The sequence below is a fragment of the Leishmania martiniquensis genome, chromosome 20, assembly GCF_017916325.1.
Source record: "Leishmania martiniquensis isolate LSCM1 chromosome 20, whole genome shotgun sequence".
Taxonomy (NCBI): domain Eukaryota; phylum Euglenozoa; class Kinetoplastea; order Trypanosomatida; family Trypanosomatidae; genus Leishmania; species Leishmania martiniquensis.
Window position 1 is genome coordinate 145,265 of NC_090155.1, and position 25,939 is coordinate 171,203.

General features: G+C 62.1%; 9 protein-coding genes across 9 annotated transcripts; all 9 read left to right on the forward strand.

The window, feature by feature from the left end:
* Positions 1-658: 658 nt before the first annotated feature.
* LSCM1_06383 (uncharacterized protein) lies at positions 659-1,900 on the forward strand (the record flags this gene model as incomplete). The annotated part of the gene is made up of 1 exon (XM_067323813.1): positions 659-1,900. One exon carries the CDS (start codon positions 659-661, stop codon positions 1,898-1,900), a length of 1,242 nt encoding a protein of 413 aa, XP_067179127.1.
* A 1,065-nt stretch (positions 1,901-2,965) lies between these two features.
* Positions 2,966-4,063, forward strand: LSCM1_06384 (uncharacterized protein; the record flags this gene model as incomplete). The annotated part of the gene is made up of 1 exon (XM_067323814.1): positions 2,966-4,063. The coding sequence occupies one exon, from the start codon at positions 2,966-2,968 to the stop codon at positions 4,061-4,063; it is 1,098 nt and encodes a 365-aa protein (XP_067179128.1).
* Positions 4,064-4,837: 774 nt separating this feature from the next.
* LSCM1_06385 (uncharacterized protein) lies at positions 4,838-6,610 on the forward strand (the record flags this gene model as incomplete). Its single annotated transcript, XM_067323815.1, has 1 exon — positions 4,838-6,610. The coding sequence occupies one exon, from the start codon at positions 4,838-4,840 to the stop codon at positions 6,608-6,610; it is 1,773 nt and encodes a 590-aa protein (XP_067179129.1).
* Positions 6,611-7,412: 802 nt separating this feature from the next.
* LSCM1_06386 (uncharacterized protein) lies at positions 7,413-8,171 on the forward strand (the record flags this gene model as incomplete). The annotated part of the gene is made up of 1 exon (XM_067323816.1): positions 7,413-8,171. The coding sequence occupies one exon, from the start codon at positions 7,413-7,415 to the stop codon at positions 8,169-8,171; it is 759 nt and encodes a 252-aa protein (XP_067179130.1).
* Positions 8,172-9,197: 1,026 nt separating this feature from the next.
* On the forward strand, positions 9,198-13,208 carry LSCM1_06387 (uncharacterized protein; the record flags this gene model as incomplete). Its single annotated transcript, XM_067323817.1, has 1 exon — positions 9,198-13,208. The coding sequence occupies one exon, from the start codon at positions 9,198-9,200 to the stop codon at positions 13,206-13,208; it is 4,011 nt and encodes a 1,336-aa protein (XP_067179131.1).
* Positions 13,209-14,276: 1,068 nt separating this feature from the next.
* On the forward strand, positions 14,277-15,383 carry LSCM1_06388 (uncharacterized protein; the record flags this gene model as incomplete). The annotated part of the gene is made up of 1 exon (XM_067323818.1): positions 14,277-15,383. One exon carries the CDS (start codon positions 14,277-14,279, stop codon positions 15,381-15,383), a length of 1,107 nt encoding a protein of 368 aa, XP_067179132.1.
* Positions 15,384-16,840: 1,457 nt separating this feature from the next.
* Positions 16,841-19,192, forward strand: LSCM1_06389 (uncharacterized protein; the record flags this gene model as incomplete). The annotated part of the gene is made up of 1 exon (XM_067323819.1): positions 16,841-19,192. The coding sequence occupies one exon, from the start codon at positions 16,841-16,843 to the stop codon at positions 19,190-19,192; it is 2,352 nt and encodes a 783-aa protein (XP_067179133.1).
* Positions 19,193-21,138: 1,946 nt separating this feature from the next.
* On the forward strand, positions 21,139-22,614 carry LSCM1_06390 (uncharacterized protein; the record flags this gene model as incomplete). The annotated part of the gene is made up of 1 exon (XM_067323820.1): positions 21,139-22,614. One exon carries the CDS (start codon positions 21,139-21,141, stop codon positions 22,612-22,614), a length of 1,476 nt encoding a protein of 491 aa, XP_067179134.1.
* Positions 22,615-24,243: 1,629 nt separating this feature from the next.
* On the forward strand, positions 24,244-25,368 carry LSCM1_06391 (uncharacterized protein; the record flags this gene model as incomplete). Its single annotated transcript, XM_067323821.1, has 1 exon — positions 24,244-25,368. One exon carries the CDS (start codon positions 24,244-24,246, stop codon positions 25,366-25,368), a length of 1,125 nt encoding a protein of 374 aa, XP_067179135.1.
* Positions 25,369-25,939: the final 571 nt, after the last annotated feature.

Here is a 25,939-nt window from a genome sequence, read left to right on the forward strand (position 1 = left end):
CTCACATACGCGCCTGGAGCTTTAGCCCCTCCTCCTCCTCATCCCCATCCCCTCTTGTGCCCGCGTACGCAAATCGCAACCTTCATTTCCCATTCGCCTGCCACCCTCCCCCCTTCTCCCCCCTCCCTCTGCCCCCGCTCCGCTTCCATGAGGCCGCCGCATCCTCGAGCTTTCTTTTCACGCCTGGGAGGGGCGTCGGCGGAGCGCGCCGCTCTGTCTGCTGTGGCGAGGGCCATGAAGAGACGGTGCGCAACAGATGGGAGGGAACAGTACGGCGTGGGCACTGACATCCGGCCCGGCGGCTCCCACGAATGCGTTTTTTTTTCTTCTTCGTTTGCCTATGAATGTTTGTCCACGTACGTGACGTTGGTGAGTAGAAGCAGTCTTGGAGGGGTTGTGTGGACGGTGTGTGCCTGCGGTCGTGGGTTGAATGCACATGGCAACCCTTGTGAGCGTCCATGACTGAGGTCGATTATGTGGGGCCTCTCTCCCCGCCTTCGCCATGGCCGAAAGAGTGACGTGGACGCGGCCCTCCACTCCCCTTTCCTCGCATTCTCTTTATCATCATTTTGCCCTGCTTGCTTGCTGTGCCACCTCAGAGCTCGCCGGACGTGCTTCGCGGAACTCCAAGCGCTTTCTCTCAGTTCGCACGGCATTCATGAGCTCGAAGCTGCAGGCTGCCGTTCCGCGGCTGGCTGCCACCATTCTTCTTCTCGCTCGAAACCCACAGCACGCCATATCGAAGCAGCAACCAGCGACGGGCGACAACGCTTCACCAGAAAACGATATCCACGTACTCATGATGAAGCGGCATAGCAGGGCACGGTTCATGCCGAACGTGTACGTGTTCCCTGGCGGCGGCATTGAGGGCGCTGATTACGCTACCGCGGAGCACTACCTCGAGGAGCACTATGGCTGGAAACGGCGCGATGCGAAGGACAAGAAGAGGGCGACGCAGCGCTTTCTTGAATCGAACGCGCAGTCGACCGCTGAGGAGGCCGAGGTGAGGGCGTGGGCCTGCCGCGTTGGGGCACTGCGCGAGCTCGCTGAGGAGGCTGCGTGTGTTTTTCGAAGAGACAGCTGCATCTGCTCCGAGGCCCAGTGGATCGCGTGGCAGAAGTTACGCGATGACGCGAGTGCGCTACGTGCGACCTCCACCGGCTCCGCCTCGTCCCTTGCCACCTCACCGCCTCGCATCTACGATTTGTCTGCCATCTTGAGCCTCCGCCCCGTTGCGCGCTGGGTTTCGCCGCGGCAGTTGAAATACCGCTACGACACGTACTTTTACGCCGCTCTCGTAAACGCCGCGCTGATCAGCACAGAGGCGGGCGAAGCGGCGCGCGCGTCCCGTTGCACAGGGACATTTAGTGGTGACGCGGCGAACGCCTGCGAGGCGATTCGCCGAATCTCACCGCAGGAGTTACCGCTCCTCCAGCAAACCAGCGAGGTCTCCGATCTGCTTTGGGTGAGCCCGCGGGCGGCACTGCGACGGCACGAGGACCCGAGCGATACCTTCTCGCTAGCGCCACCGACATACCTGATGTTACACGCGTTGTCTCTGCAGCCCAGCTTTGCTTCCATGGTCACAGCCTGGGCGGCAAGCCCACCCTCCTCCCCAGACGGTGCTGGGCAGCTGCTTGGCAAGCTGCCGTACAGCAGTGTGCTACCGCCCGTGGAGCCGCTCAGCAGCATGGCGGAGAACGGGCAACGCATTATCGACTTGGTGCTGCCTTCTCGCTACTTTCACGAGACGGGGTGGTCTGTCGCGGATGGGGAATACCTTTTCCCTGACGATAACGTCGCCGCGGACACGCGCTTTATCCACTTATTCGTCGGGAGCGCTGGGGCGGCGAAACGGGACGGTCCCACCGCGGGCAAAGCGCACAGGCTTGTGCATTGAAAGAGGAGGAAGAGGAGGAGGGGCGAAAAGGGGGCGGGCAGGCATGGGCTTGGACGAGCGAGCCAGTCTTGCCGCTCCGGCCATCTTCCCCCTTTCTCTCCCTCACACTACAACGCGCAGCCCCCGATTGAGAGTCGGGACGCACACGCCGACAGCTGTTCCTATGTGTGTGCGCTTGCTTGTTCTGGCGTATGCGTCTGCACACTTTGATGGCGCTCGTGTCCTACCCACCCCTACCCACCCCCTTGTCCTCACGAGACTGAATCCGGTGCACGCACAATACTGGCTGTCACGATCGCACCTTTGCCCCTCTTCCAGGTATGCCTGCTTGCCCTCAACCCACCCTCCTTCCTCCCCCAACATGCACACATAAACACGCACGCACGCGCATGCAGCGGGCGAAGTGAGCGGGAGGGCTCTCAGCGCAAAAAAAGAGAGCGTGAGCTGAGCAAAAAGTAATCGTGGCGCATGTGCAGTCGTGCACTGCCTTCTGTGGCTGCTTCGCGGTGTCTTGCGTGAGTGCGCGGGTGGGACTTCGTCTCTGTGTTTTGTAGTGAATGCGGGACCTGTCCTGCTGGCGCAAATTTCTGCAGGCTGATGCGCAATCATGTAAAGATGGTGCAGCGCATGCTGAAATCACCGACACTCCCCTCCTCCAACGCCTCCGACCGTTTGCCACTCTCTCCCTCTCTTTGGCCTCGCGGTTGCAGCAGCACACATTACCGGACGCTGGGTTGTCAACGTTGTAAAGTGCCACCACCCAGCCTTGCGGTGTACAAGTCGCGCACCCGCCTCTCGTCATTGCCGCAGACGTGAGCGCACCTGTCTGTGCTCGCTCTTCTGTCGCGGGTGGAGGCCCGTTCATCACACCAGAGAGGTTAGTTTCGAATCGTTCATCTGAGCCCTAAGCGCATTCAGAGAGGGACGAGAGGGTGAGGTGTGTGTGTGTGTGTTCGAGGGAGAGGGGATGGGAGGGGCGGGGGAGGGCTTGGAAAACGAAGGCAGAGAGCAGCACACGCGTACGGGCTGCACTGCCCCGTGCTATCCAGACACCCGCCAGCACCCATGTCTATTTACTGCCGTATTGCGTCCCCGCAGGTGTTTCTTCGCGCACTTTACACTGTGTCGGTCAGCCGAGATGGATGGGCCACCGTTGTGTTCACGGACTCGCACGTTGTCTTGCACGTTGAGGGGACAGATGAGAACATGACGGCGACGTGCACTCTGCCAAAACACCTCTTCGCCGAGTACGCAGTTGTCGAGGCGCGCTTTGCGCTGCATATCCCCACATTGATCGACGCGCTTCTCATGCTCGGTCCATCAGTCGCGACGGCGTCGACACGGGCCGTTCTTGCGTACCCGACCGACGACGCGAAGCTGCTCGTGGAGCTGACCCCGACAGATCGCTTTTCCGGTGGCGGCAGCGCTGGAGGGTTGGCGGGTGGTGGCCCGCCGCTGCAGGCGGACCTCGATGTTGGCGGGGCTCGTGTGCTTCAGTCGCTGCTTGTCACTCGAAACGTGCGGGACCACTTGCTAGATCTGCGCTTCTCCGAGGCGGCGCTTCTGGCGCAGGTGACATTGCAGGGTGACACCGTGCGCGACCTCATCGCCGACTTGACCGCGGCCCAGTGCAGTGAGGTGTCTATCCACATTGACCCAAAACTCGGTGTCATTCTGCGCGGCGAGGGCGGCCCCTTTGGCGAGGTAGAGGCGCACGTTCACGCCAGCTCCGAGGCACTGTTGTCACTTTCGCGCGAGCAGTCTGCCAGCACACGCGTCTACACTCACCATCTCGCTTTGGCGTGCGGCACAAGGGGAGGCACGGCGAGTGGTGGTGGCGGCGGCAGCATCTCCAGTGCCGGGGGAGGTGGCGGAGGTTGTCTGCGCGGCACAGGCGCCGCCGGTGGCAGCTTCAGCGGGCGAGATGGGCGCTTGTCGAACGCCGATTACATACTGATGGGCCTCGCCGCCTCTGCTGTCGGTGCCGGTAGCAGCGGTGGCGGCGCTGCTGTCGGGGCGCTTTTTGGCGGCTTCGAACGGCTGACACTACAGATCAACGCGCAGCGGCAGCTGAGTGTGCTCCACACTCAGCGAGATCACGAGCTGAGGGTCTCTGTGACGGTTGTCGTGATGCCACTCAGCTCGCTCTGCGACATGCTGTGAAGTGTTCCCACTGGACACACATCAAGAAGGGTGCGTCGCAGAGACCTTTTTCTCCATGCACTGCACTATCGCCATCTTTGGGGCGTTGCTTTTCATTGTGCCATGTAGACACGCGTGTCGGGTAGGCGTCGCATCTCCCGCTTACACAGAGCACCTCGGCAAGAAGCGTTGGGCACAGGGAAGCACATACACGCACACGTTTTCATGCAGAGAGACTGAAGGGCAAAGCGTTTGCAGCGGCTGCCTGCCCGCCTGTGCGTGTGTGCTTACGCTTGTCGAAAAACGTCCGTACAGACGGGCTCATCCCGCTTGGAAACGCCGACGAAGAGTAAACCGCGTGAAGCTTCGCTTCACCTCCTCTCCCTTTTTTCTTCGCCCTCTGCGACGGTGGCGTACGCGGTACCGTCGCCCGCATGTGTTTCGGGCGGCACGTCCCGGTGCGGGTGACGCCTCTCCCATCTCTGCCTCTCTGTGTCTCTATCATACCCTCCACCCCCGTCTTCCTCTCCTCCTCTCACCTCGCCACGCGATACGCGCGCTCGATCGCGTATTTCATGTACACACCCACGCACACGCAGCAGTGGCAGCAGCGCAGTTTGTGTGCGGGCAGTTGTAGGTAGCGAGTCCTCCCTTTCCCCTACCCCTTCCTCCGTGCCTGACGCTGTCGCTGCTCGACAGTGCACACCCACGACGCGGAAAGCCATCAAGACCGTGACTCGCCCTCGTTGCATACTTCCCAATTTGTTCTCGTGGCCAACGGCGGGGCTCTCCATCATGAGCGAGTTTCAGCTCATACTGAGCCCCGCTCAGCTCACAAAGCACTATGAGCTGCTGCAGTTTCTCAGCCGTCACCCGAATCAGCCGTACACGCTGGCGCAGTTGGACTCTCTCCTGCCGCATGGGGCGGCGGTGCAGCGCTTTCCAAAGGAATGGTTCACACTCATCGAGGAGGGCGCCTGCTGGCATCGCAGTATTGAACTGCACCGCGCCTACGGTACCGCCGTCTCGGCACAATGGAGGGCGGAGGCGGTACAGGACGACGCGTCCGTCTCGCCCCCGGAGTTGTCGTCCCCAACCGCGGCTGAGCGGGCCCAGTATGTGCTACTGTGTGCTCGTGCCGAGGTCAACACACTGGATGAGCTGCGTGCGCGCATCGAGTCCCCGTCGACAATGCTGGACCCCGAAGCGTGCGTGGCACTGCACACCGATCAAATTGTCATCTCAGCAGCCCTGCTACGGAGAGCGGTGCACACAGGGTTGGTGTACTATTTCCCTGACACGTACGACAAGGCGGAATACAGACAGTTCGGTATGCGGGACGCGCCATCTTCCGTTGGGGGCGACGCGGCAGTGGGATCTGGTCCGGGGCGCGGCACAGGTATCGGTAGCAGCAGCAGTAGAAGCAACGTTGGCCAAGCGACGTCGTCTCTACTGGAGTCCTTCCTAGAGCGGGATGAAGCCTTCGGCGGCGGCAGAGGTGGTGGTGACCGCACCTACATTGCCCTCCCACCTGGCGTCTGCGTACAGCATCGCCTGCTTACACGCCGCGGTGTGCCTGAGCAGGAGGCGCATTCGCTTCCGACGCGCTTTTACGTGGGCGAGCGGGCGCTGCTCCTCTTCGACAACCTGGTTGCCGTGAAGAAGCTGGGGCTTCCAAACGAGCTGCGTGTGGAGTGGTCGCTGGCAGGTGTGAAGCTGACAAACCTAGGAGACGCCAACCCAACCACCAGCGGGGGAGGGACGAGCCGGCTGGAAGCACTGGCGGCAGCACCGCGGCAGCCACTGCGAATACGCCGAGAGAATGTTTCTGTGCGCAGCACACCGGCAGGGACAAACGCGTTGCCATCTGCAGCGATGGCAGCCCCCGGTGCGGCGGCTGCACCACCGCCGTACGCTGTCGCTACCAAGGTCAAGGTGGAGATCGAGGCGGTGCAGGCCTGCACACTGAAGCTGATCCTGACGGTGAACGGCGTCGAGAATGTGCTGGGCCTCGAAGTGCGGGAGGACATCATCAGCCTCCCGGGCGTACTCGTGCGGCGCGACCGTCACCTCGACAACTTCGTCCTCCCGGAAGAAAGCCGCATTGCAGATCCCATTGTAAACCCCTTGCCCTCATGGCAATACCCATATGAGTCGGTGTTGGGAGCAGCAAACTCATCGCTGCGTGGTAAGAACGGCGACGACGCGGCGGCACAGAGGGCGGCCGCGGCCTCCGAGCCGTGGTCAGAGCTTGTTCCCCTCCCCTGGACGCAGAATCCGTCCCCGACCGTGCTGGCGCTACGAGAGGCGACGTTCCCCACCCAAGACGCCACCATCCGCGCCGCCACCCGCGCGGTCTTCTGCGCACAGTCACTTGCCGACGAGGCGCGGCTGCGACAGACGAAGGAGCAGATGCGGCGGGATGCCGAAGCTCGCGCTAGCGGCGGTAGTGGAGGCGGAAAGCGGCGGCGCCGCCAGCTGCTCCGCAGCCACGCAGTGCTCAGCAACCGCCATCTCCTCCACTTCGGCCTCGACTTGTCCATTCCCTTTGCGAAGGTGCGCAAGTAGCGAACTCGCTTCCTCTCCGGCGTTATGCACGCTGGAGCGCGTGCGGAAGTTCGCCTCAATGGCTGCGGCTGCCGCTGTCGAGGCTGCCGCCCCTCCCTCCGCCGCGGCCGCCTCTCCCCTCCGCTCCCTGGCTGCTCTCCCCTGTCTGCCTTCCGGTTGTCGCCGGGCGAGCCTGCGCACACTGAGCGGAAGGAAATGACTCGAATCAGAAAGCATGCGAAACGCGCAGAAGAGCTTCTCCCCCTGCTCTCGCCGGTCGACGAGACAGGCCAGTGCGACTTGCCGCAGGCGCTCTCTTCCACCCCTTTTCCCTGAAACGTCGACATACCTCCAGTCAGCTTCTGCGAGCGTGTGGTTGATTTCCCCTGTCTCCTACCCTTACGCTGAGCCCCGCGCTTGCCTTTGTTGGCAGCGTTACCCCCCTCCCCCTCCTTCAAAGACAGACGCAGACGGGGGACAGGAAAGCGCAGCTGTGAGCGTCAGGGGGGGGCTCTGCATCTTCTGTTAAACGTGGTCCTATCTGCTGCTAACCTTATCGATCATCGCTGTCTGCGGTTCCTCTGTCTCTCGCCGTCCCTGCGTCCACCCGAAGTCCTTAGAGGCGGTGCGCACCGCATCCACTGGTGATGGGTGAAGGAAGGTACAGGTGATAACAACGTGCACACACACACACACACACACACGCATACATAAGCACCACCACCACCAATGGTGCGGGACTGCTTTTACCTTTCCCAATCCCTTCTGGCACACCCCCGCAAAACAACAACCGAAGGACGTGCCCATGTAAAGGAGCTCTGCCATGGTCATCAAGTCACCTCTGCAATCGAGGAGGGGGTGCAGGACACCGCTGAGCCGGCGGTGCACACACGCTACACCACGCGTAACTCTGGCAAGAGCATCGAGTAGCTATAACGGTGCTGCGCACCGTGCTGGTGCGTCGGTGTGCGCGCAAAGAGCGTTGCCTCGCACCACAAAAAATGACGCAGTGACTGAGACGCTAGACACCTTTCCCTATGAAGACTTGGACAACAGCGTGCTCAAGTCGCTTCCTTACCGCCAATGTGACCTTGTGACGCGAGATTCCTCACGATGTGAGGGCCTTTACCGTCATATCGCGCTTAGCATGGAGTCAGTGCTCAGCTGGGAGGATGATACAGCGACTAGTGGCACATTCGAAGCTGAAGGCTGTTGCCACACGACCACCCGCTCACGCCCTACGCACCTACTAATGGCGACCAACATGCGCTGTGAACACACAGCAGAGCACTCTGCGGCTCAACATGTAGGTAGCTGGGGTGGCAGTGAGAGAGACAGCTTGCTAGCATCCTCGTTTAGTCGGCTCAACGAGCGGCTCACTCGGGCACGGCGACGGAACCGCTCTGGCGCTTTGTCCTCTATCTCGAGTGCCGCCGCCGCCGCCTTGTTGCAGGAGTCCGCTGGCGCCAGCGATGGTGGTCGTCGTCGTGTACGCCCTCGACAGCTTCGATCCCGGTTGGTCGAGGAGATGGTGGCTGACGATAGCGTCATCGACTTGCTGAGCGAAGAGTGGCCAAGCTGAGCTTCATGGACATGAAACAGGCCGTGCTGGGTGGCGCGTTGCACAGCACCTTATGCGCATCCTCATACGAGGTGAGGTGATATCCATTTTGTTGGTCCACTCAGAGGCAACACGGCGCGTCATGCCTTTTATTAGTCAATGTGTGCGTGCGTGTGTGTGTGTGTAAGTTTGTGCGTCTCTCGCGAGGCTCTGCGGGGTCGTTTGCTCTGTCAGCTCCTATGCCCGCCTCGCTTTGTCGTCTGCTTCTCATCTGCACGCATTCCTGTGGGTAAACTTCCAAGCGATACGGGGACGAGGGAGTGAAGAGGGGTGGCAGGGGCTTCTGTTGTAGCACGAGACGGTAGGATAGACCGCATGCTGCAGGCGATGGCACCCCAGGCGCGCCCCCGCTTTTTGCGTTTGCTGAACCGGTGCGCTCTCCTTCTCGCCTCTCCCCTCTGCCCTAGACGCGGTCCTCGTGCCCCCCCCAACACACATCGCTAGTACCCCTCCCTTCTTACCGCGCTTTCTCCTCCTCTTCCCTTCGCTGATGCGTTGCACGGCGTGCTGGAGACGCGAGGTACTTCGCTCCGTTCTTAGCAAGAGGCCACCCTGGTCAGGCCACCCAACGGCACGCACGCATGCGATTTGCAGAGTGAAGGGCCCGGCCTATTCGTTGACGAGGGCCCGCTGCAGCGCTCGAAGTGCACACACGGGATCTCCTTCCCGGGCAAGTCATCCATATTGCTTCACACAGGAACACGCATCCATACAGGTGACACAGACCCACACACCGACGCACACACACACACACACACAGCGCAGCACACCCTCACGCGCACCCATAGAATCCGCGCAAAGGAACCCGCATCCGAGCGTTTTTTTGTTTTTGTCGTTACCGCTGTTTGTTTGCCCCCGTGCTGCCGTGGCTACGGCGTGAGCTCCTCCACTACTGCCCGGCTGTCTCTTCATCTCAGTCTGCCTGCGTACCCGCGAGCACCGAGTGTGGGCGTACTCGAGCCTGCATCCCCCCTTTCCCCCTGAAAAATGGCACGCAGCACGTACAACAAGCACGACATTCCGCGTGAGCTGCAGCGACTTATCGATTACACGGACCGCGGCATCGAGCAGCTCTACCGATTGGCCGGCCGCGACGCCGCGGCCTCGACGGCGGCAGTCGGGGGGCAGCCGATAATCGCGAGAGAGGGGGCGAATCGGCGGAAGCACCGAATAGGCCGTCGCGGCAGCGGAGCTGTGGAACCATTGCAGGACGACAGGCTTACCGAGGCGCACCGCGACGACCGCCACCGCAGCATCCGCAAGGGCAGCAGCGATGGCCGTGGCGGCGCTGGGGCGGATGTTCTGCGGAGGGCGAAAGTGCAATCTGCTTCCCGGAGAATGCTGCACGCAGGTGACTACGGCAGCACTCCGAGCGATTGGCAGGGCTCGCGAGCAACAGTGACAGAACGCACAAGACACGCCGAGAGCGATGAATACAGCAGCAGCGACGACGACTACTTCGACGACGACGCAGACGATGCCACCGCGAGTGCCGACGCCACGGACGCCTATGAGAGAGACGAGGCAGTTGAGGAAACAGGCAACTGCAGTGACGACGCCGTCGATCGCGAGCCACCCTCTCTCAGGAGCGGCCGAGGGCAGTGGCGCGCGTCGTGTGTGCCCTGTCGGGATTCTGTTGCCTCTGCGGGATCTTCGCCTCGGCTCTTTCAGCCGGCCGGCCGGCGGCCTTTGTCTTCGGCGTCAACGCCACATCGAACGCTTAACTTCTCTAACGGCACAGCGAACTCCTCCCCGGCGTCCCTCGCAAAGCCGCCGCGCCACTCACGCCGCCCCCATCTGCGCCCGCCCCCTTCACACCTTCCCGGCTCCTCTCCGCCGCCTCCGTGGCGGCAGCGGCAGGAGCTTTGTGACAGCATCGATCGTCGCCTTGCTGATGTCACCTCCCATACACCGCCGTCGGCGTCGCTTTCTGGGCTGTATGGCTCCTCCTCGCCATCATCGCCATTGCCAGCCGCGGCGACCACCGAGACCGCCGCGTACCGTGCGCATGTAGCGGCGCAAGAGTCGACGCAGAAGCCTACCGCGTCTTCCGCTGCATATCGGCGGCGGGTGCGGCAGCAGCACAGGAGTGCTTCCATGCCGAGCGAAGCCATATCGCTTTTCACAAGCCCTGGCTCAGCGCAGAACCGCAGCCGCGACGAGTCTGGCCGGTGCACCGGCTCTGAACTGCAGAAGACGAGCGACGGCGTGCCTGCTGGAATGCTATCGCAGTTTGGGCAAAGGTGGAGCAACATTTTCAAGGAGATGCTCACCGATCCGCCGAAGTCGACCCCGTTGGCCGCATGTCCCACGTCGCGACGTGAGGCTGCAGTGGCGACGGCTGCGCCACACCGACAAAGCTCACCCGCGCCATCGTCCTTGTCATCTTCTTCACCAACGGAATCCTGCGCGGGCAATGGGTGCGCTCGCGGAGCGGGTGCTTCTTCGAGAGGCGTAGCTCCTCAGGTCCAAGAGCTCATTCCACATCCGCAGGTAGCCTGTGAGACTCCGTCGTGCACTGTTGCTGAATTAGCGAACGCCGCCTCCGCCGCATTGACGAACTCCGTTGCCTCTGCCACAGCATCCGCTGACGCCCGTGTCACCGAGCAGCTGAGGGCAGAGCTGCAGGCCAAGGAGGATTTGATGCTGCAGCTTCGTGTGGATCACGCACGGGAATTGGCGGAGCTGCGCCAGTCTCTCAGTCACGAGCGGGCAAACGCAGCGAAGCAGACCGCTGATGAGCTCGCCGCGTCCTTCTCCATCAAGCAGCATCTTCTTCAGTCGTCGCTGCAGACGGAGCGCGAGCGTCTGATGGAGGCGGAGGAGCAATTACGCTTCGCGCGTCGCGAAGCGGCTCAGCGTAAGATGGACCTCGAGGACTCGGCGCACGCTTTAGAGGCCCTTCAGCGCAAGTACGCCGCACTTGCGAAGGGTAAAAGTGAGGATGCAGCGCAGGCGGCGGAGTGGCGCGCGCGGGCGCAGACGGCCGCCTCTGAAGCTGCAGAGCTTGCGTCGCAGGTCAAGGTGTGGAAGGCAAGGGAAGTGGATTGGCAGGCGCGTGAGGCGCAGTTACAGCATCTGGCGCACGCCGCTGAGGAGCGACGGGAGCAGGAGGAGGCAGCGGCACAGACTGCCCTCACCCAGGTGGAGGCGGAGTTCACGCGAACCTCGCAGGGCTACCAGGACTTGCTGGAAGAGGCAACGAGGCGAATTTCCTGCCTTGAAAAGGGCCATCGCAAGCACAAACTGCTCAAAGAAAGCCACGCAGCTCTCAAGACGGAGTACGAGCAGCTCGTCGACGCCTCCACGCACCGTGCACAGGAGTCAGAGGCGGAGCTGGCCTCGCTGCGCGCCGAGACGCAAGAACTACGCCGGCAACTGCTGCAGCGAGACTCGATAACACAAGAAGAGACGGAGTCTTATCAAGAGATGCTGAAGGACTACAAGCGGCGGCTGGAGGTGCAGGAGGCGAACGCGGCGGAGCAGTCGAAAACGCTGCAGCAGCACATCGACACCGCAAATCACACCATCGAGCTTCTTCGGTCGCAGATAGAGAGCCTCAAGCAGGAGGTACTCGAGGAGCAGTCGCAGCACCAGCAGACGCAGATGAAGGTGGCGCAGGCGGAACTGCAGTGGAAAGAGACGCAGCACGAGCAGCAGAGCTCGGCAGCAGCCTATAAGGTGCGCACTGAGGACACCATCGCGCAGCTGAAGCGGCAGCTCCGGGAGAAGGACGCCAAAATGCAAGCCCTCGCTGCAAGCGCCGCGGAGCCGCTTCAGCGATTGCGGCAGCAGCTCGACGACGAGCGTGGCCGCCGCGCACGGCTTGAGGAGCAATTTCGTGCCTATAAGAAAAAGGCCAAGGAGGCAGAGGAGCAGGCGGCGAGTGAGATGCGGCGGGAGCAGCTGCGCACCGCTCTGCTGACGCCTACGGTGTCCACGACGTCCCCACAGATGCGTTTTGTGCACTCAGCCACCGCGACGCCGTCGCCGCAGAGCTCGTCAGCGCCTTGCCGCTCTAGCGCGAATGCCATCGGCGGTGGCGAAAAAGGGACGCTGGGGTCTGCTGCCCAGCCGGATGGGCCGCCTCGCCCAGTCGTGCTGAGTTCTACGCATGGGGCCCGCGACGTTCATCGAGGCGTTCGCATCGCCCACCCTCCCTCCTTGAGCGCCGCCACTGCCCCTGCGCCGAGCATCTTCGCAAAGCCGCACGTCGCACACTCCATGGAGGGCCACTCGTCAGGAGTCCGGCACGTTAGAGCCAGCGACTCCCTAGCAAGCCTGCGCACAGACGCTGCGCCCTGCGCCTCCGAGGAGGGTGGCCGACTGCGGCGGCAACATCTTTCGGCAGCGCCACCATCCCTTCCATCGACGAGGACTGTCCGCAGCGAGGATGAAGGTGAACGGCCAGATGTACGAATCGGGCGGACGCCCTCACCAGGCGCACTCGCGACAGCTGCGGCGGCCACGGATGCGTCAGCCATCTCGCCTACCGCCACAGTGGAGTCACTCTCTGGTATCTCGAGAACGTCACCTTGCACGAGTACACTGATGCCAGGAGAGGACGATGCCGTGGGTGTCGCCAGCGTCGGAGCGCCAGCGAAGGTGCATGCTGCGGAGACAACGCTTTCGCTGGCGCCTCCCACCGCAAACAGCCCCGCCTGCGCAGACGAGACGGCAGCGGAAGCCCCGACTGCCCTTGATACTACGACTCGCCACGCCTACGCCGATCCTGCGGTGCAGGCGCACGAGCACCGGATGAACACTTTCCACGCGAGCGCCTCAGAGGTTCTGCGCCGCATCGTGGGAAGCCGTGAGGAGTTCCTGGCGCAGTGTGCCGCCATCGTGAAGAGTTCGGCAGCTGCCAGCCTCCAAGGCGCTCAGGCCAGACGAGGGGTTGCTGATAGGCACGCGCGTGCGGCGGTCTCCCATGACCGCGCTGGCGCCTCTGCCATGTCGCCGAGCGATGACGAGACGGACACTGAGTCGCCTCGCTGATGTGCGGCTCGAGGGCAATGGTGATGGTGGTGACACACACAGGCACGCACACACACATATATATATGTGTGTGCGTGTCGCTCTTTGTGCATGTGTGTCGCGAGGCGGGGGATGAGTGGGTGGGTGGTGCCGCACCAGAGGGAGAAGCGGAGAGGGGTTCGTGGAGCAAAAAGGCGCCGTGCTGAAAGCCGACAAGAAGTGCAGCGAGACAGGGGCCACCGCCAGTGCCATGCCTTCCCTTCCCCCCCCATCCACCTCTCCCTCTTGGGCGCAAACAGAGGCCACTTGTTCTCATGGAAATGCCGCTGTAGCACTGTCCATACACCCATACGAGCCCACGTACGCATACACGCACACGTGTGCTTGCGCTCTGTCGCAGGTGCGCTCTGAACATGCCGTCTCTCTTGTAGGCGCGCGCGTGTGTGTGCAGCTCTGCTGTGCAGCCTTTTCACCTTATCCACACACACACACACATGCGTCGATGCGCAGGCCAGCGGATGCAATCGCCACCATGGCAAGCGCCTCAAGTGCGTTCGCACGTGCGTGTGTGTGCAGTGCATTCGCGCCTGCGGCGTCTTGGACTTGCATCGGTGCCGGGCGAAGACTCGCAGGTCAGAATGCAGGACGTGAGCCCCTCTCTCTCCTCAGCCGGTGCTGGCTGGCGCGGTGCATTTAGAGCCACGCGTGCGAGGAATGCGTTCAGTTGCGCTGCTTCCCTCTCTCTCTTGCTCTCTTCCCTTGCCACCCCCTTTGCTCTCACGCCCTTGTGTCGCCCTTGGCACATGCGGGTGTGTCTGCGGGTGGGGGGTGGGGGCAACCTCATACGCGGAGCTGCCCGCCTGCATCTTCCACCTCGCCGCTCTCTTCCCGCGCTCTCTCTCTCCCTACTACGTGTCATCGGCATCCCACCGTGGGTGCTCATCACTGAGCTGCTTCATCATTTTCAGTGGCCTCTTCGTCTCTTCTCTACTCTGCGTGCCGCCTATCTCCCCCCACGCACAACTTTTGCCCCCCTCCTTCTCCCCTCCGCTGGTCACGATTAGGGGCGGCGTAGCAGCGCTCGCAGACATGTTGGGCGGCCGCCATTACCAAAAAAAATACGTCAAAAAGCAAAGGAAAAAAGAGGCTAAGAAGGCGGCCCAGACGCCTGCGTGCAATAAGAGCGACGGCAGCGCAGCAGACGTGGGAGCAGCGGCCCAGCGCAAGGATGGCAGCACGCTAAAGGGACCCGTTGTGTCACACGGTCACGTCGCGGCGAGCCGCGACTCGGCAAATAACCGCAAAAATGTGCCGTTTTCAAGCAAAATGGAGGAGAAGACGTACCGGAAGGAGCATCGCATCCCTCAGTACAACCGAATCATCGACCCGGAGCGGCAGAACTCGGCCAGGGCGGCTGGAGCAAGCAGTGCGGCGCAGCGCCGACGGGTGCTGCGTCAGAAGGGGGACGAGGATCTCCTCGACCACTTCCGCGAGCGCCTGAGCGCGAGCACATTTCGTCTCTTGAATGAGCAGGTGTACAACGGCCCCACAGCGCTGGCGAGCCGGCTGCTGCGCGATGAGTCGACCTTTCGCGACTACCACACTGGCTACCACCAACAGTTGGTGCAGTGGCCCATGAACCCAAATACGCTGATCGTGGAGTCTCTGCTGGGGGATCGACGCGGCCGGTTCCTCGCGAACAAGGGAAAGAGCATGCCGGGGCACATCCCGCCCTCGTGGGTGGTGGCCGACATGGGCTGCGGCGAGGCCCAAATCGCTGCGGCGCTCACGCCGAAGGGGTACACCGTTCATTCCTTTGACTTCTTCGCCTTGAGCCCGCTGGTGACGGTAGCGGACACCACCAAAGTACCCCTCGCGGACAAGAGCGTGGATGTCTGCGTCTTCTCGCTCAGTCTAATGGCGACAGACTACATTAAGAGCCTCTTCGAGGCCTTCCGCATCTTGAAGCCGAAGCGGCTGCTGAAGATTGTGGAAGTGCGCTCTCGTGTACCATTCCCGCGCAAGTTCGCGGAGCTCATAGAGGACATCGGCTTCGATGTCGATTACAGCGACGTCGCTGGCGATTACTTTGTTGCCTTCGACTTCCTCAAGAAGGATGGACAGACGGCCGCCAACACGCAGCTGCGGCATGAGCCCGGTGATGTGCTGGTACCATCTCTTTACAAGAAGCGATGAGAGGTTACAGAGAAAGGGAAGGGAGTGAAGGGGTGGGACAGGGCCCTTTAGCGTCCGCCTCCGCTGCAGCAGCCCGTCGACTGGCCTGTGTGTGTGCTTGTGTGTGTGTGTGTGTCACTCAGGGGCAGCCCGCCTCTGACCGGGTGGCAACTCGGCATCATGCAGTGGGAGGGGGAGCGAGAGTCGGTCCCATTCTGTGTTGCCTCCATCCCCTTCCCTCCTTCATAACCGTCGCGAAGGCCGCGATAAAGCGAGCGCATGCGCAGATGCACACCGCTACTCCTCTCGGGCTCCTACTCGGCTCCCCCCTCCCCCTCTCTCACCGGCTCGTTGTCCCCTCGCTCTTACCCCCTCTCACCACACAGATTCCTTCCGCTTCGGTCCCCCTCTTTGTTTTGCTGCCCTTTGCTGTGAGGTGCTCTGCGGGTAACGCATGGGTCGATTAAGCCCTGTAAGGGGTGTTGCGTGTCTCACCTGACCCCGTATATATGTGTGTGCGCACGCAAACTTATACAGATTAATGTATGTGTATATATGCCTGTGTGTGTGTGTGTTTGTGTGCGTGCGTGCTTGCGTGCACCAAAGAACTGGCGTCCTCTGTGTCCTTGCCGGGAAGAGAGAAGCGGGTTGCCCTTCACAGGACGCTTGATTCGCTGGAGGAGAGCGGGCTTCGCTGGAGGTAGGTGCTGCCAACGGCGCCGAATGCGCTCCTACTCGCGACTCGCCCACCTCCGTTACACCCCTTCACGGAAACAAAGATGACGTCGCTTCGGTAGCGAAGACCGCTCAGGCAGCCAGATGAGTGCGAGGCGTCTCGGTATCTCTGCGCCTCCTTTTCTCAGACCTCTCTCTTCTTCCTCACAGGACTCGGATGGAGGCTGCCCGCGCCATGGATGGACATCGGCAGCGCAGACCTGTCGCTTCACTGCCGCGCCTGCACGAACTCCTCCCCCCCTTCTCCCCTCCCCTTCGCCTTCACCTCTGCTCACCACATTCCCATCCCCTCCCCCCGACGCCTTATCACCGTCTCCCCTCGTCGAGCCCCTTACGCGTGTATCTATAATATATATATATGTGTGTGAGTGTGAGTGTACACTCGGCGCTGCTCTCTCACTGGAGCATGCCGTCGGCCTTTGTCAGGAGCGTGGCGATGAGAAACGTGACCTCGGGTGTGTGTTGAACTCGAGCGCATCACGAGGGACGGAGGCCAACGCTACCGGCACCGCTAACGCACCCGAGCACACGCAGGTGCAGAGAAAATCAAAAGGCTGACATATCCGGTGAGGCCAACGCTCAACGCTTTTCGCTTTCGCATCTGCGCGTCGTGGGTAGGAGGAGACGAGAGGGAGGCCCAGCAGAGCACTCGTACCTCCGAAACCATTCATCAGCGCCTACACTTGCCCATCAACCGTCTCGCTTTCCTGATCACCACCCTCTGCCTCTGTCTCTTCATGGACATGAGCCGGCGCCGTCGCAAGCTGCACGTGCGCCTGATGCGAGCTGCCGCCGTTGCCACTGCCGGGGTATTGATTTACCGGCGGTGGCAACTTCGTGCCTCCAGCGCATTACCGGCATCGACTTACCGGCCAGTCCATGGCGACGATGATGACGGCGACAGTCCCGCGCCCCGCTGGTCGCGCTGGGCGGCGCTGCAACAGAGTACGGCGGCAGACCCTTTTGACGTTCTCGTTGTCGGTGGGGGCCTCACAGGCCTCTACACGGCTGTCGACGCAGCACAGCGCGGGCTGCGCGTGGCTTTGGTCGACGCGGGAGACTTCGGTGGGGGCAGCACAACTTCGTGCACGCCCTCCCTCTCTCCAGGCGCTCTGCCTTACGTGCAGCGAGCCATTCGACAGCGCAACGTGGACTGGCTTGGGATGGCCGCAACAGTGCTCACTGAACAAACGATATGGCGCAACGTCGCGCCGCAGTGCGTGGCGGCCCCAGATACGCTGAGGCGACGCTGGCAAAGCTGGCGGTGGCGAATCGCCGTCGGCCAAAGCAGCTGCGGCACCGCGACAGGGGTCAAGGATGCCAACGACACCCCCGCCGCTTTCTTACACGTGGCCGAGCCGTCAGCGAGAGCCCCTTCGATGCCGCCTTCGGATTCGGCGTTTGCCGCAACGACGCTTCTGCCAGCCCTGCACTCCTTCGAGATGGCGGAGTACGTCTGCGCGGCAATGTTGAGCAGCCTCATGAGCATATTTTGTGGCCCGCTGCGTCTGGACGTCGTGCTGCCACGGCGCTCGGTCGAGGCGCGCCTGCCGGCTCTAGCAGCCGGCTCGGCGCCGGCCTCCGCACCCGTACGCTTGCGAGGTGGCATCGTCGCCAACGACTTCGCGTTGTGTGGAAACATCATCGCCGTGTCGCTCGCGCGTACCGCGGAGGAGCTCGGTGTGACGCTCTTGTCCTACGCCCCTGCGTTCGCCATCCAGGAGGTCCGCGCGCCGACCATTATGGACACAAATCCGGCGTCCAGCTCTACATATCCCTCTTCGGGCGCGGGTGTGATGGTAGTGTCTGTTCGAGACGCGTTGGCCGCCACCGAGAATCTGCCAGTACCGCCCGAGCCGGCACCCTTGCCCTTATTTGGGCGGCGGTGGGGACAGTGCAGTGCCCCTTCTCCTTCGTCAACGGCGGACTTGGATGCATCGCCGTCGAGAGGTGTGCTGAGCGCAGAGACCGCGACCACGGCGTACGTCTACGCACGCACCGTTGTGAACTGCGCGGGCTGCTGGGCAGACACTGTGAAGGCCATGTACGATGGCAACGCCCATGATACAGTGCCGACTGCGTTCGCCGGATACCAGGCGTACTCGTACCTGATCGCTCCCGCCAACGCCGTGAAAGCTGCACTGCCCTCATTTACACCGCCTGCAGATGGGCGCGATGGCCGAAAGAAAATGGCAGGCGCATGCCCACCGCTTTCGGAGACGATGAAAGCGTCGGCTCTAGTCTTCAGCTCTCCACGACTGAGCTTTGCCTCGGTGATGGTGTTACCGTGGTGGGACCAGTGTGTGATGCTGGGGCCGAGCATATCACCCGTACCGCAGATGCCGCCGGCCGTGATAGCGAGTACCAAAACGGCGCTGCACTCGGCGGATGTATACGCCGCACAGCGGCAGCGTACTCTCTCTATGCTGCGCAGCTGCGGCATCGATGTGGATGCGTCGCATCTGCTCTCCTGCGTTTCGCAGACCGTTCCGCACGTGAAAGGGCCCCAGGAAGTGCCGTGGGCCGGAGCTCTGCTTCTTCGCAGCTATGCATTACACTTCTCTTCACTTCCATTACGCGAGAGAGGCGGCGAGGGTGGCATCGAGAAAGCTGTTTCTTCGCCCAAGAAAGGCGCAGACGGCGCCGCGGATGCTGCCCGCCGCGACGTTCCGCTCCTCCACGTGTACGGCGGTGCCCCTTTCTTGGCGCGCAAGATTGCGGAAGAGGCGGTCGACGCGCTTGTTTACCACGATCCGCCGCTACTTACACAGCGGGCCCGCAAGCAAGTCCGTCGGTGCCGTACGCGTTATCTGCAGCTGAGGACACCGACTTCGCTCTTGTGCACCTCAGATAGCGCGCCGATAAGCGCACAGGCACGCCTGGAAGCCCTTGTTAAAGACACCTACGCCGAGCGCTTAGTCGACGTTATCGCCCGACGTACACACGTCGCGTACACCAGTCCCGTAGAAGCCATTCAGGCCTTACCGGCGCTAGCGGGCGTCATGGGTAATCTGCTGCACTGGGATGAAGCGAGGCGATTGTCAGAGATCGAGGCGGCGCGGCAGCTCGTACAAAGCACGGCAGTGGCTGTGTGAATCGCCGGGATGCTGCGTGCCGCGGTGGCGATCGTGCGGAGCATCGACGTCGGGGTGAAACTGCGTTGCCTTGGCAGCCCCGCCTGCGTGTGACTGTTGCTTCAGCAGTCTTGACGCCCGCTGTGGCAATGAGCCACCCACCAGCGGCGCACGCACACAGAGCGGTACGCAATGACCCCCTCCTGTCTCTGCATGGGTGCGCTGCCTCGATGAGACGCCTCCCCGCATGTGCGCCATCGTTCGCTTTCTCTTACTCACGCTGTATGCGTGTCTTTCCCCTGTCAGCGCCGTACATCGTGCCGCAGTGAAAGGCCGCACCGCCGCTGAATCAAACGTAACGGAATGGAAAGAGAGAGGAGGAATCGGTGGGCGGATGGAGGGGAGGGGCCGTGAGCGAACGCGCGGATGCGCCAATGCCCCCCGCTCGTTCGTGTGGTCGTGATGAGAGCAACTTGGGCATGCCAGCGTCTTTCCCGGCGAGCTGTCTCGCGACTGACCTTTGGCCGCTCTCTCTGCTACTTCCTCGGCACCCGAGGGGAGCGGTAGGCTGTAGCGGCGACACTAGATGACGTGCCTTCGAGGGCCGTCGGGCGTTTGTTCTGGGCTTTCAATGCACCCCTCAATGACGAGGAGGGGAGGGGGCGCCACACTGTGCGTGGAAGCTCACAGGTCGAGGCACCCCTGCGCTGTGCTGCCGAGGTGGGCAAGCAGCCCCTCCCCCCTCCTCCTTCCTGATCCCTCTCAATGCCGAGCCGCTTCTCGTGGGGGGCACCGGGGCAGGTGCCTGCGACGCAGGGAGGTCCGAGGGGCTCACCGCTACTGACGCCGGCTGCCAAGTCCTGCATGGCGTGGCGTCCGAGCGACTCGAGCGTATGCTGCCCGGCTCTCACACCGCCTACTCGTGAGGGACGCCTGAGCCGCCCCGGAGGGGGACGCACCACATGCTGGCCAGCGCAACGGGAGTGACTGCGAGGCTACCTGCGAGGTCGGGGTGGTGAGCCGAGCCTGAGGCAGAGGCGGCGCATGGCTGTGCCGCGTGTCGAGCGCTGCTTCGCGGCGGGCGAGGGGGTGGGCCTGCGACAGGCGGGATGGAGCAGAGCTCGGCTAAGGCTCCTGTGCTTCGTGCCACAGAGTGCACACGCTGAGCACGAAAATCGACGTGCACACCCGTGCTTCTGTCTTCGTTTTTTTGTTTACGGAAGAGTCGTGCCTTCTATCGCATAACCTCTTGCTCTCTCCCCTCCACTCACTCCGTGTGCTCTCACTGACAATCCGCCATCGCGCTGTTGTGCCGACCTCATCTTTCCGGTCGCGCGCACGTGCGCGCGTTGGCGTGCACGTCTCTCGCCTGCGCCAACACGTCTCACAGAGACGCTCATTTCACCGCGAGCGCTATGCCGCGGCCGTGGCCGCTGCAATCGCTGGTGGATGTGATGCGCGATTCCAGCGGTGTGGCCTCCGCGTTCTCACTGTCTCTCTTCCTTCTCCGCGCTGTCTTCATGAGTTGTGCTAACCGCCCCCCTCCTTCCGTCCCTCGCGCTACTTTCCACCGGAGTCGGAGTGGCACCGTTCACCACGTGTGCGCGCGAAGGATTTGGCAGTCTCTCAAGCGTGTCAAAGGGGGTCCCCTTCGGGTATTACCGCTGACAGGCAAAGCCCCACTGCGCGCGGCGACAGAAGAAGCGGTGAGGAGAGAGGTGCCTTGCTCGTGTACAGACTCCATCCCCGCCTGCTCTCTCGGCGTGGGTTGGGGAAGAGGTGGGAAGGGGAGGGAAGGCTGGGTGAATGTGTCTCCCACACGCCGCCGCTGCATCCATCTGGCGACGCAATTCAAGAGTGAACGTGGCACCAAGAGCGAGGGCCAAAGACAACAACGCTGCTCGCCAGCTCTCGGACGCGAGGCTGATAACCTGCGGCAGTGGAGCAGAGGAACGAAGTGAGCCACAATGACCTCAAATACGCCGAGTCACTTTTACTACTTCGCTTACGGATCCTATATCGATGCCGCGGAGCTGCAGCGGTCTCTTGCCGCCGTCTCAGGCGCTGCTGGACCGATCATCCACTCCGCCCACCCTGCCCTGCTTCCAGGTTACCGCCTCGTATGCGATGCCGTGAGTGCGGAGGGGCCGCGGCTGGGCTGCCTTAACATTGCCCCGCTTAACCTCGTCCCCCGAGATCCATCGACCAGGCGCCACTCCTCTAGCCGCGGTAAAACTGGCGCGCCGCGCGATTACAGCGCGGCCTTTCGCGAGGGCGTTCGCGGGATGCTGTACAAGCTTTCCGCCAGCATGTGGGAGCCACTCCTGCAGGCTGTCGCGCGCGAAGGGTCGTTCAACATGTTCGCCATGCTCACGTGCTACGAAATGAGCGACGTGCTTCGTGGCCTCCGGGCGCCAGACTCGCACATATGCGAGTCTCTGGTGATCGCGGCACTTGACATGCCGCTGATTGAGCGCAAGTTCTTTGTTGAGGATGTCATGAAGCTGCGCTGGCAGCCGCTGCCAAAGCCAAAAGGGGCTCGGGAGCAACCAGGGCTGATCGGCGGTGCTGCAACATCCGCCGGTGACATCTTCAGCGGCGCCGCCGAGACTGGAAAATCGCGCTGGCCCGGTATGCACTGGTGCAACTGCATCACTTCGGCTCGGGTTGCCCCCAGCCGAGCTTATGTGGCGCTCCTGGAGAAGGCCTACAGTGAGTACTTGCACGTGAGCATCGCGCCCAAGCAGAGAGGCAGTGGCTCATCGGCAGGCGCCGACTGGGGCGCTGGCCAAGGCTCAGCGTCCTTGGACGGTGGTGGCACCGACTTGTACGCGACAGCGATGCATCGTATGGTGTACCAGCAGGCCCGTGATGTGGACACAGACCCACCGGAGGCCAAGACGTGGTACTTCTCATACGGTTCCAACATGTCATGGGAGCAGGTGTGCGTCCGCATCGGCCCGCCGTACCAGCGCCGCGGCGCAAAGCTGCTCGGCTACGTGTTGGTCGCGAACGCCGTATCCATTGGCCACCCAAGCAGTGGCGGCTTTGGGTATTACAATGTGGAGCCGGTGGCATCGCGGGAGGAGAAGGTGGCGCAAGGGCTCGTGAAGCACCGAGGCATCATGCCGCCATACGTGTGTGGTGCTGCGTACGAGATAAGTCAGGTGCAGCTAGAGATGATGGACGGCTACGAAAAAGGCTACCGCCGTGAGCTGCATCGCTGTACGGACCTAAGTGACCCGACGGCAGCACCACTGATGTGCTGGGCATATGTTGCTCAGCACACCTCCGAAGAGGTGCTACCGTCGCGCGAGTATCTATCGCGCGTGTTGGAGGGAGCGGATATTTTACCACTGGAATACGTTGAGGGCATCCGCGCGACCCAGACCAACCCGCTGCCGAGCCCGCGGCAGGAGAAGCGCCTTCTCAAAGAGCTTTGATCTGCACGTGCGTGCCCCAGCCGGCTGGGGCACGGACACGCAGTCGCACGAGGTGGGGTGGGGGTACGCCGGCTAGCGCCCCATTTCGCCGCTCCACCGCCCCGGTCTTTCACGTTCCTGTTGGCGCAATCCCTCGCATCATCGCCTGTAAAAGGGCGATCTGCTCTTTTACTCCCATATATAGACTACGGAGGCCATGCAGCCGAGAAAGCTGCGATGGGCAGGCCCTCCTCTCCACCGCGGTCGCTGGGCTCCCCGCTGTTGGCGCTGTTTCGTCTGCACGCGTGCGCTTGTGTGAATGTATGCGCGCTTTCCTTTGCTTTCATCGTGCGCTGATGTCACTCTGCGCCTCTGCTGCATTCTCTGACCCCGTGGCCCCTCTCTTCGTGCACCTCCGACGGCATTGTCTTGGTCACCACGGTGAGCTCCGGTGCCTGTGGGCGTGTGCGCCCTCTGGCGTTTTCCTGTCTTTACCTCTCCTCGCCCCGCCTTGCCGCTGTCGTGATGCGTGTGGGCGACATCAGGGGGTGGGGGTGGGTTGGGACCAGGCAGCGAAGCATAATGAGATCAGCAAGGCGAGTGGGGTGGCTGTAGGGGGGAGGGGGGAGGGCAGCCAGCGTGTGGGAGCTGTGCCCGCACCGGAGGGCGTAGCGAAAAGTGTGCCCGCCCACGGTGAGAGCGCGGGAGGCGAGGGCGTCTGAAGGAGGCGAGCGCGCATTTATCCCATCGTAGAGGAGAGTACGCGTAAGCGTTTGCGAGTTGATGAAAGGTCCTATGGCACCGCCCCCCTCCAATTTTTGCGCACTGAGTTGTCTTGACGAGGCATAGCAGCTCCTCCTGTCTGCCCCCCCCCCAGTGCGCGCGTCGAATACGAGAGAACGATGAGACGCGGTCTCTCTTGTCACATAGAAGTGCTGATGGTGGAGTTAAAGGGGGAGGGGACGGGGGCCGCACGCCCGAGTAGGAGGTCGCCCGCCCCCTCTGAAGGCAGCGCCATTTCCCCCGTGGCCTACCGCATGTGGCCTTGCGTACTCCTTTCATGTCCGTTGCGGCATCCGTCACACGCGCTCCGACGCGGGCGCGCAGGAAAACTGCCGATGGAGGAGTACGCTCGTTCTTCTTGAGCTCCTCTTCCCGGCTCTGCACCCCTCGCCTTCCCCTGCCTGCGCTTTACCGCTGGTACCGCTTGTCTGACTGACCCTTTTCGACTCTTTCTCCGGCGTCGGCCGCCCTTTTTCTGCTGACCGGACAAACGCTGCCTCGAATCTGTGCTGGCGCTCCGTCAACGATGCAGCGCCAACCAGCCATCACGCTTCTCCTGCGGAGTGGCGCTTGTTGCTCGTCACGGTAGAGACGGGTCTGACGTCTTCCGGTGCGTGCGTTCAGCGCCTCCTGGGAGGGGGGAGGAAACGGTGGGGACGCAGTGAGCAGCAAAGGGCCCGAATAATAAGAAAGCGCTACAAGTAAAGCTGTGAGCACCACCACATAGAGAAAGAGAGCGTGAGAGAGAGGCAGTCAAGCAGGCGACACCTGCTGCGTAGCACAACGCGCACACAAACGCCGCCACTGGTCGAGCAAAACTATAGCGACGCGCAGACATACCCAACCCGACGGCCAGCGCTCGAGCTGATGTTCCTGTCTCTGTATCATGAGCACTACGGGGTGCGCTACGCCCCGCGCGGGCTGGCCTCGTGGCTGTTCTATGTGCTCTGCCTGGTGACGATCCTCGTGGTCCCGTTCATCATGGCGGCTGCTCTGCAGAACTTCTGGCTGCAAGCAAACTACTTTTACACGATTCCAGAGGTGTCCTTCACGGGACGGTGCGCCGTGCGTGTGAGCACTGTCCTGGGCAAGGAGTACCTCTGGACCTGCTCTGACCTGTTCCACGGCGCACTGCAGGGGACATCGCTGAGCATTCTGCCCTATTTTGCCGTCAACGAGGACGACAGGGACGGCGACGGCAAGATGGACTATGCGAACTTCTTGATGAGCTTTCCCCTCGGTGACGCGCTCGAGGTCCCCTCACTCTACACACCAGCCGCTGACGTGGCGGGTGTTGGCGCCGACGCGCCGACCTCGCAACGCGACACCATCCTCGAGGTTCACTTCCTACCGGAGTTCGTGTACAGCATCAACCATAATGTGGTGCGGGTAAATATGACGGTGGCGCCGCTGCTGCGCTATCGGCGAAGGCCATTTCAAAAAGGCTTCGGCAACGTCACCACAGACACCTTGACCACGTTCAGCTGGAGTGGCGCCCCTGTGTGCGCGCTGACGAAGGCGGACATGATCTTCTACACGACAGAACGCCTCATGAGCTCGCCCTACGTATCGTATACAGACACATACACGTCGAGCCCTCTGCAAGAGCTCGCGCTCCAGCCGTCCGACTTACTAGACTTGCCTCTTTTTGCCGGCAACTATGCTGCTCGCAATCAATCTATTGTGGTGCGTCCATACGTCGAGGCAGCGGGCGGGCTGGATGTGCTGCGCAGCGACGTGGGCGTTGTGCGTGGGCTGTGGGAAGATTTAGATGACCTTAACACCTTTACCTGGTACGTGCAGCTGCGCGTCCTACCAGCAGAGGTGCAGTATGTGCCGTCCTTAGCCGAGGTGCTGAAGTGGGGCTGGATCCAGTACTTTGTTATCGCGTACATTGTCCAGTGGCTTCTGTGGAAGCTGCGCATGGTGCTGGTAAAGCTGGGACTGATTAGCTCACGGGCTGTCTTCAGCACAATGCGGCGACAGTATTAGAGGATGTGTGCGTGTGTGGAGGAAGTGGGGGGGGACGGGGACCCCCTCCTGGTTGCCCACCGCCCTTTACCGGAGCTTCTACGCTCTGTACTTTCCCGAGAGCAGCGCATGTTCGCACGCGGCACTGCCACCGTGAGGAGGGCATTATACCGGAGAGTCGCACATGTGTGCGCACGCACATGCGCGTACTGGTGCAGATGAGCGGAGGCTCCCCCTTTGTTGGGTGTTGACGCGTCTTCTTTTTTCTTTCGTGGGGAGGGGCGACCGCTTGTGCACATCAGCATACATGGATATCAAGAGCGCCGCGCATGCAGCGCGCTGAGGAGGGGAGCCACCAGCACCACCTGAAAAGATGGAGACACAACCACACACACTTAGCTGAGGCTCAGCGCTTAACTGCGCTGCTTGGCGGCCAGGTGAGGAGTGCCTCGCAGTTTTAAACTCATCTGCGCTGCCTCCGAGGTAATGTTTTGGTGTGTTGGGGATGTCGCCACTCGGCTACCGATCCCCTCACCCATCCCATCGCTGCCCTTCCCTTTTCTTCACACGGGCACACAATCAGTTGTACGGC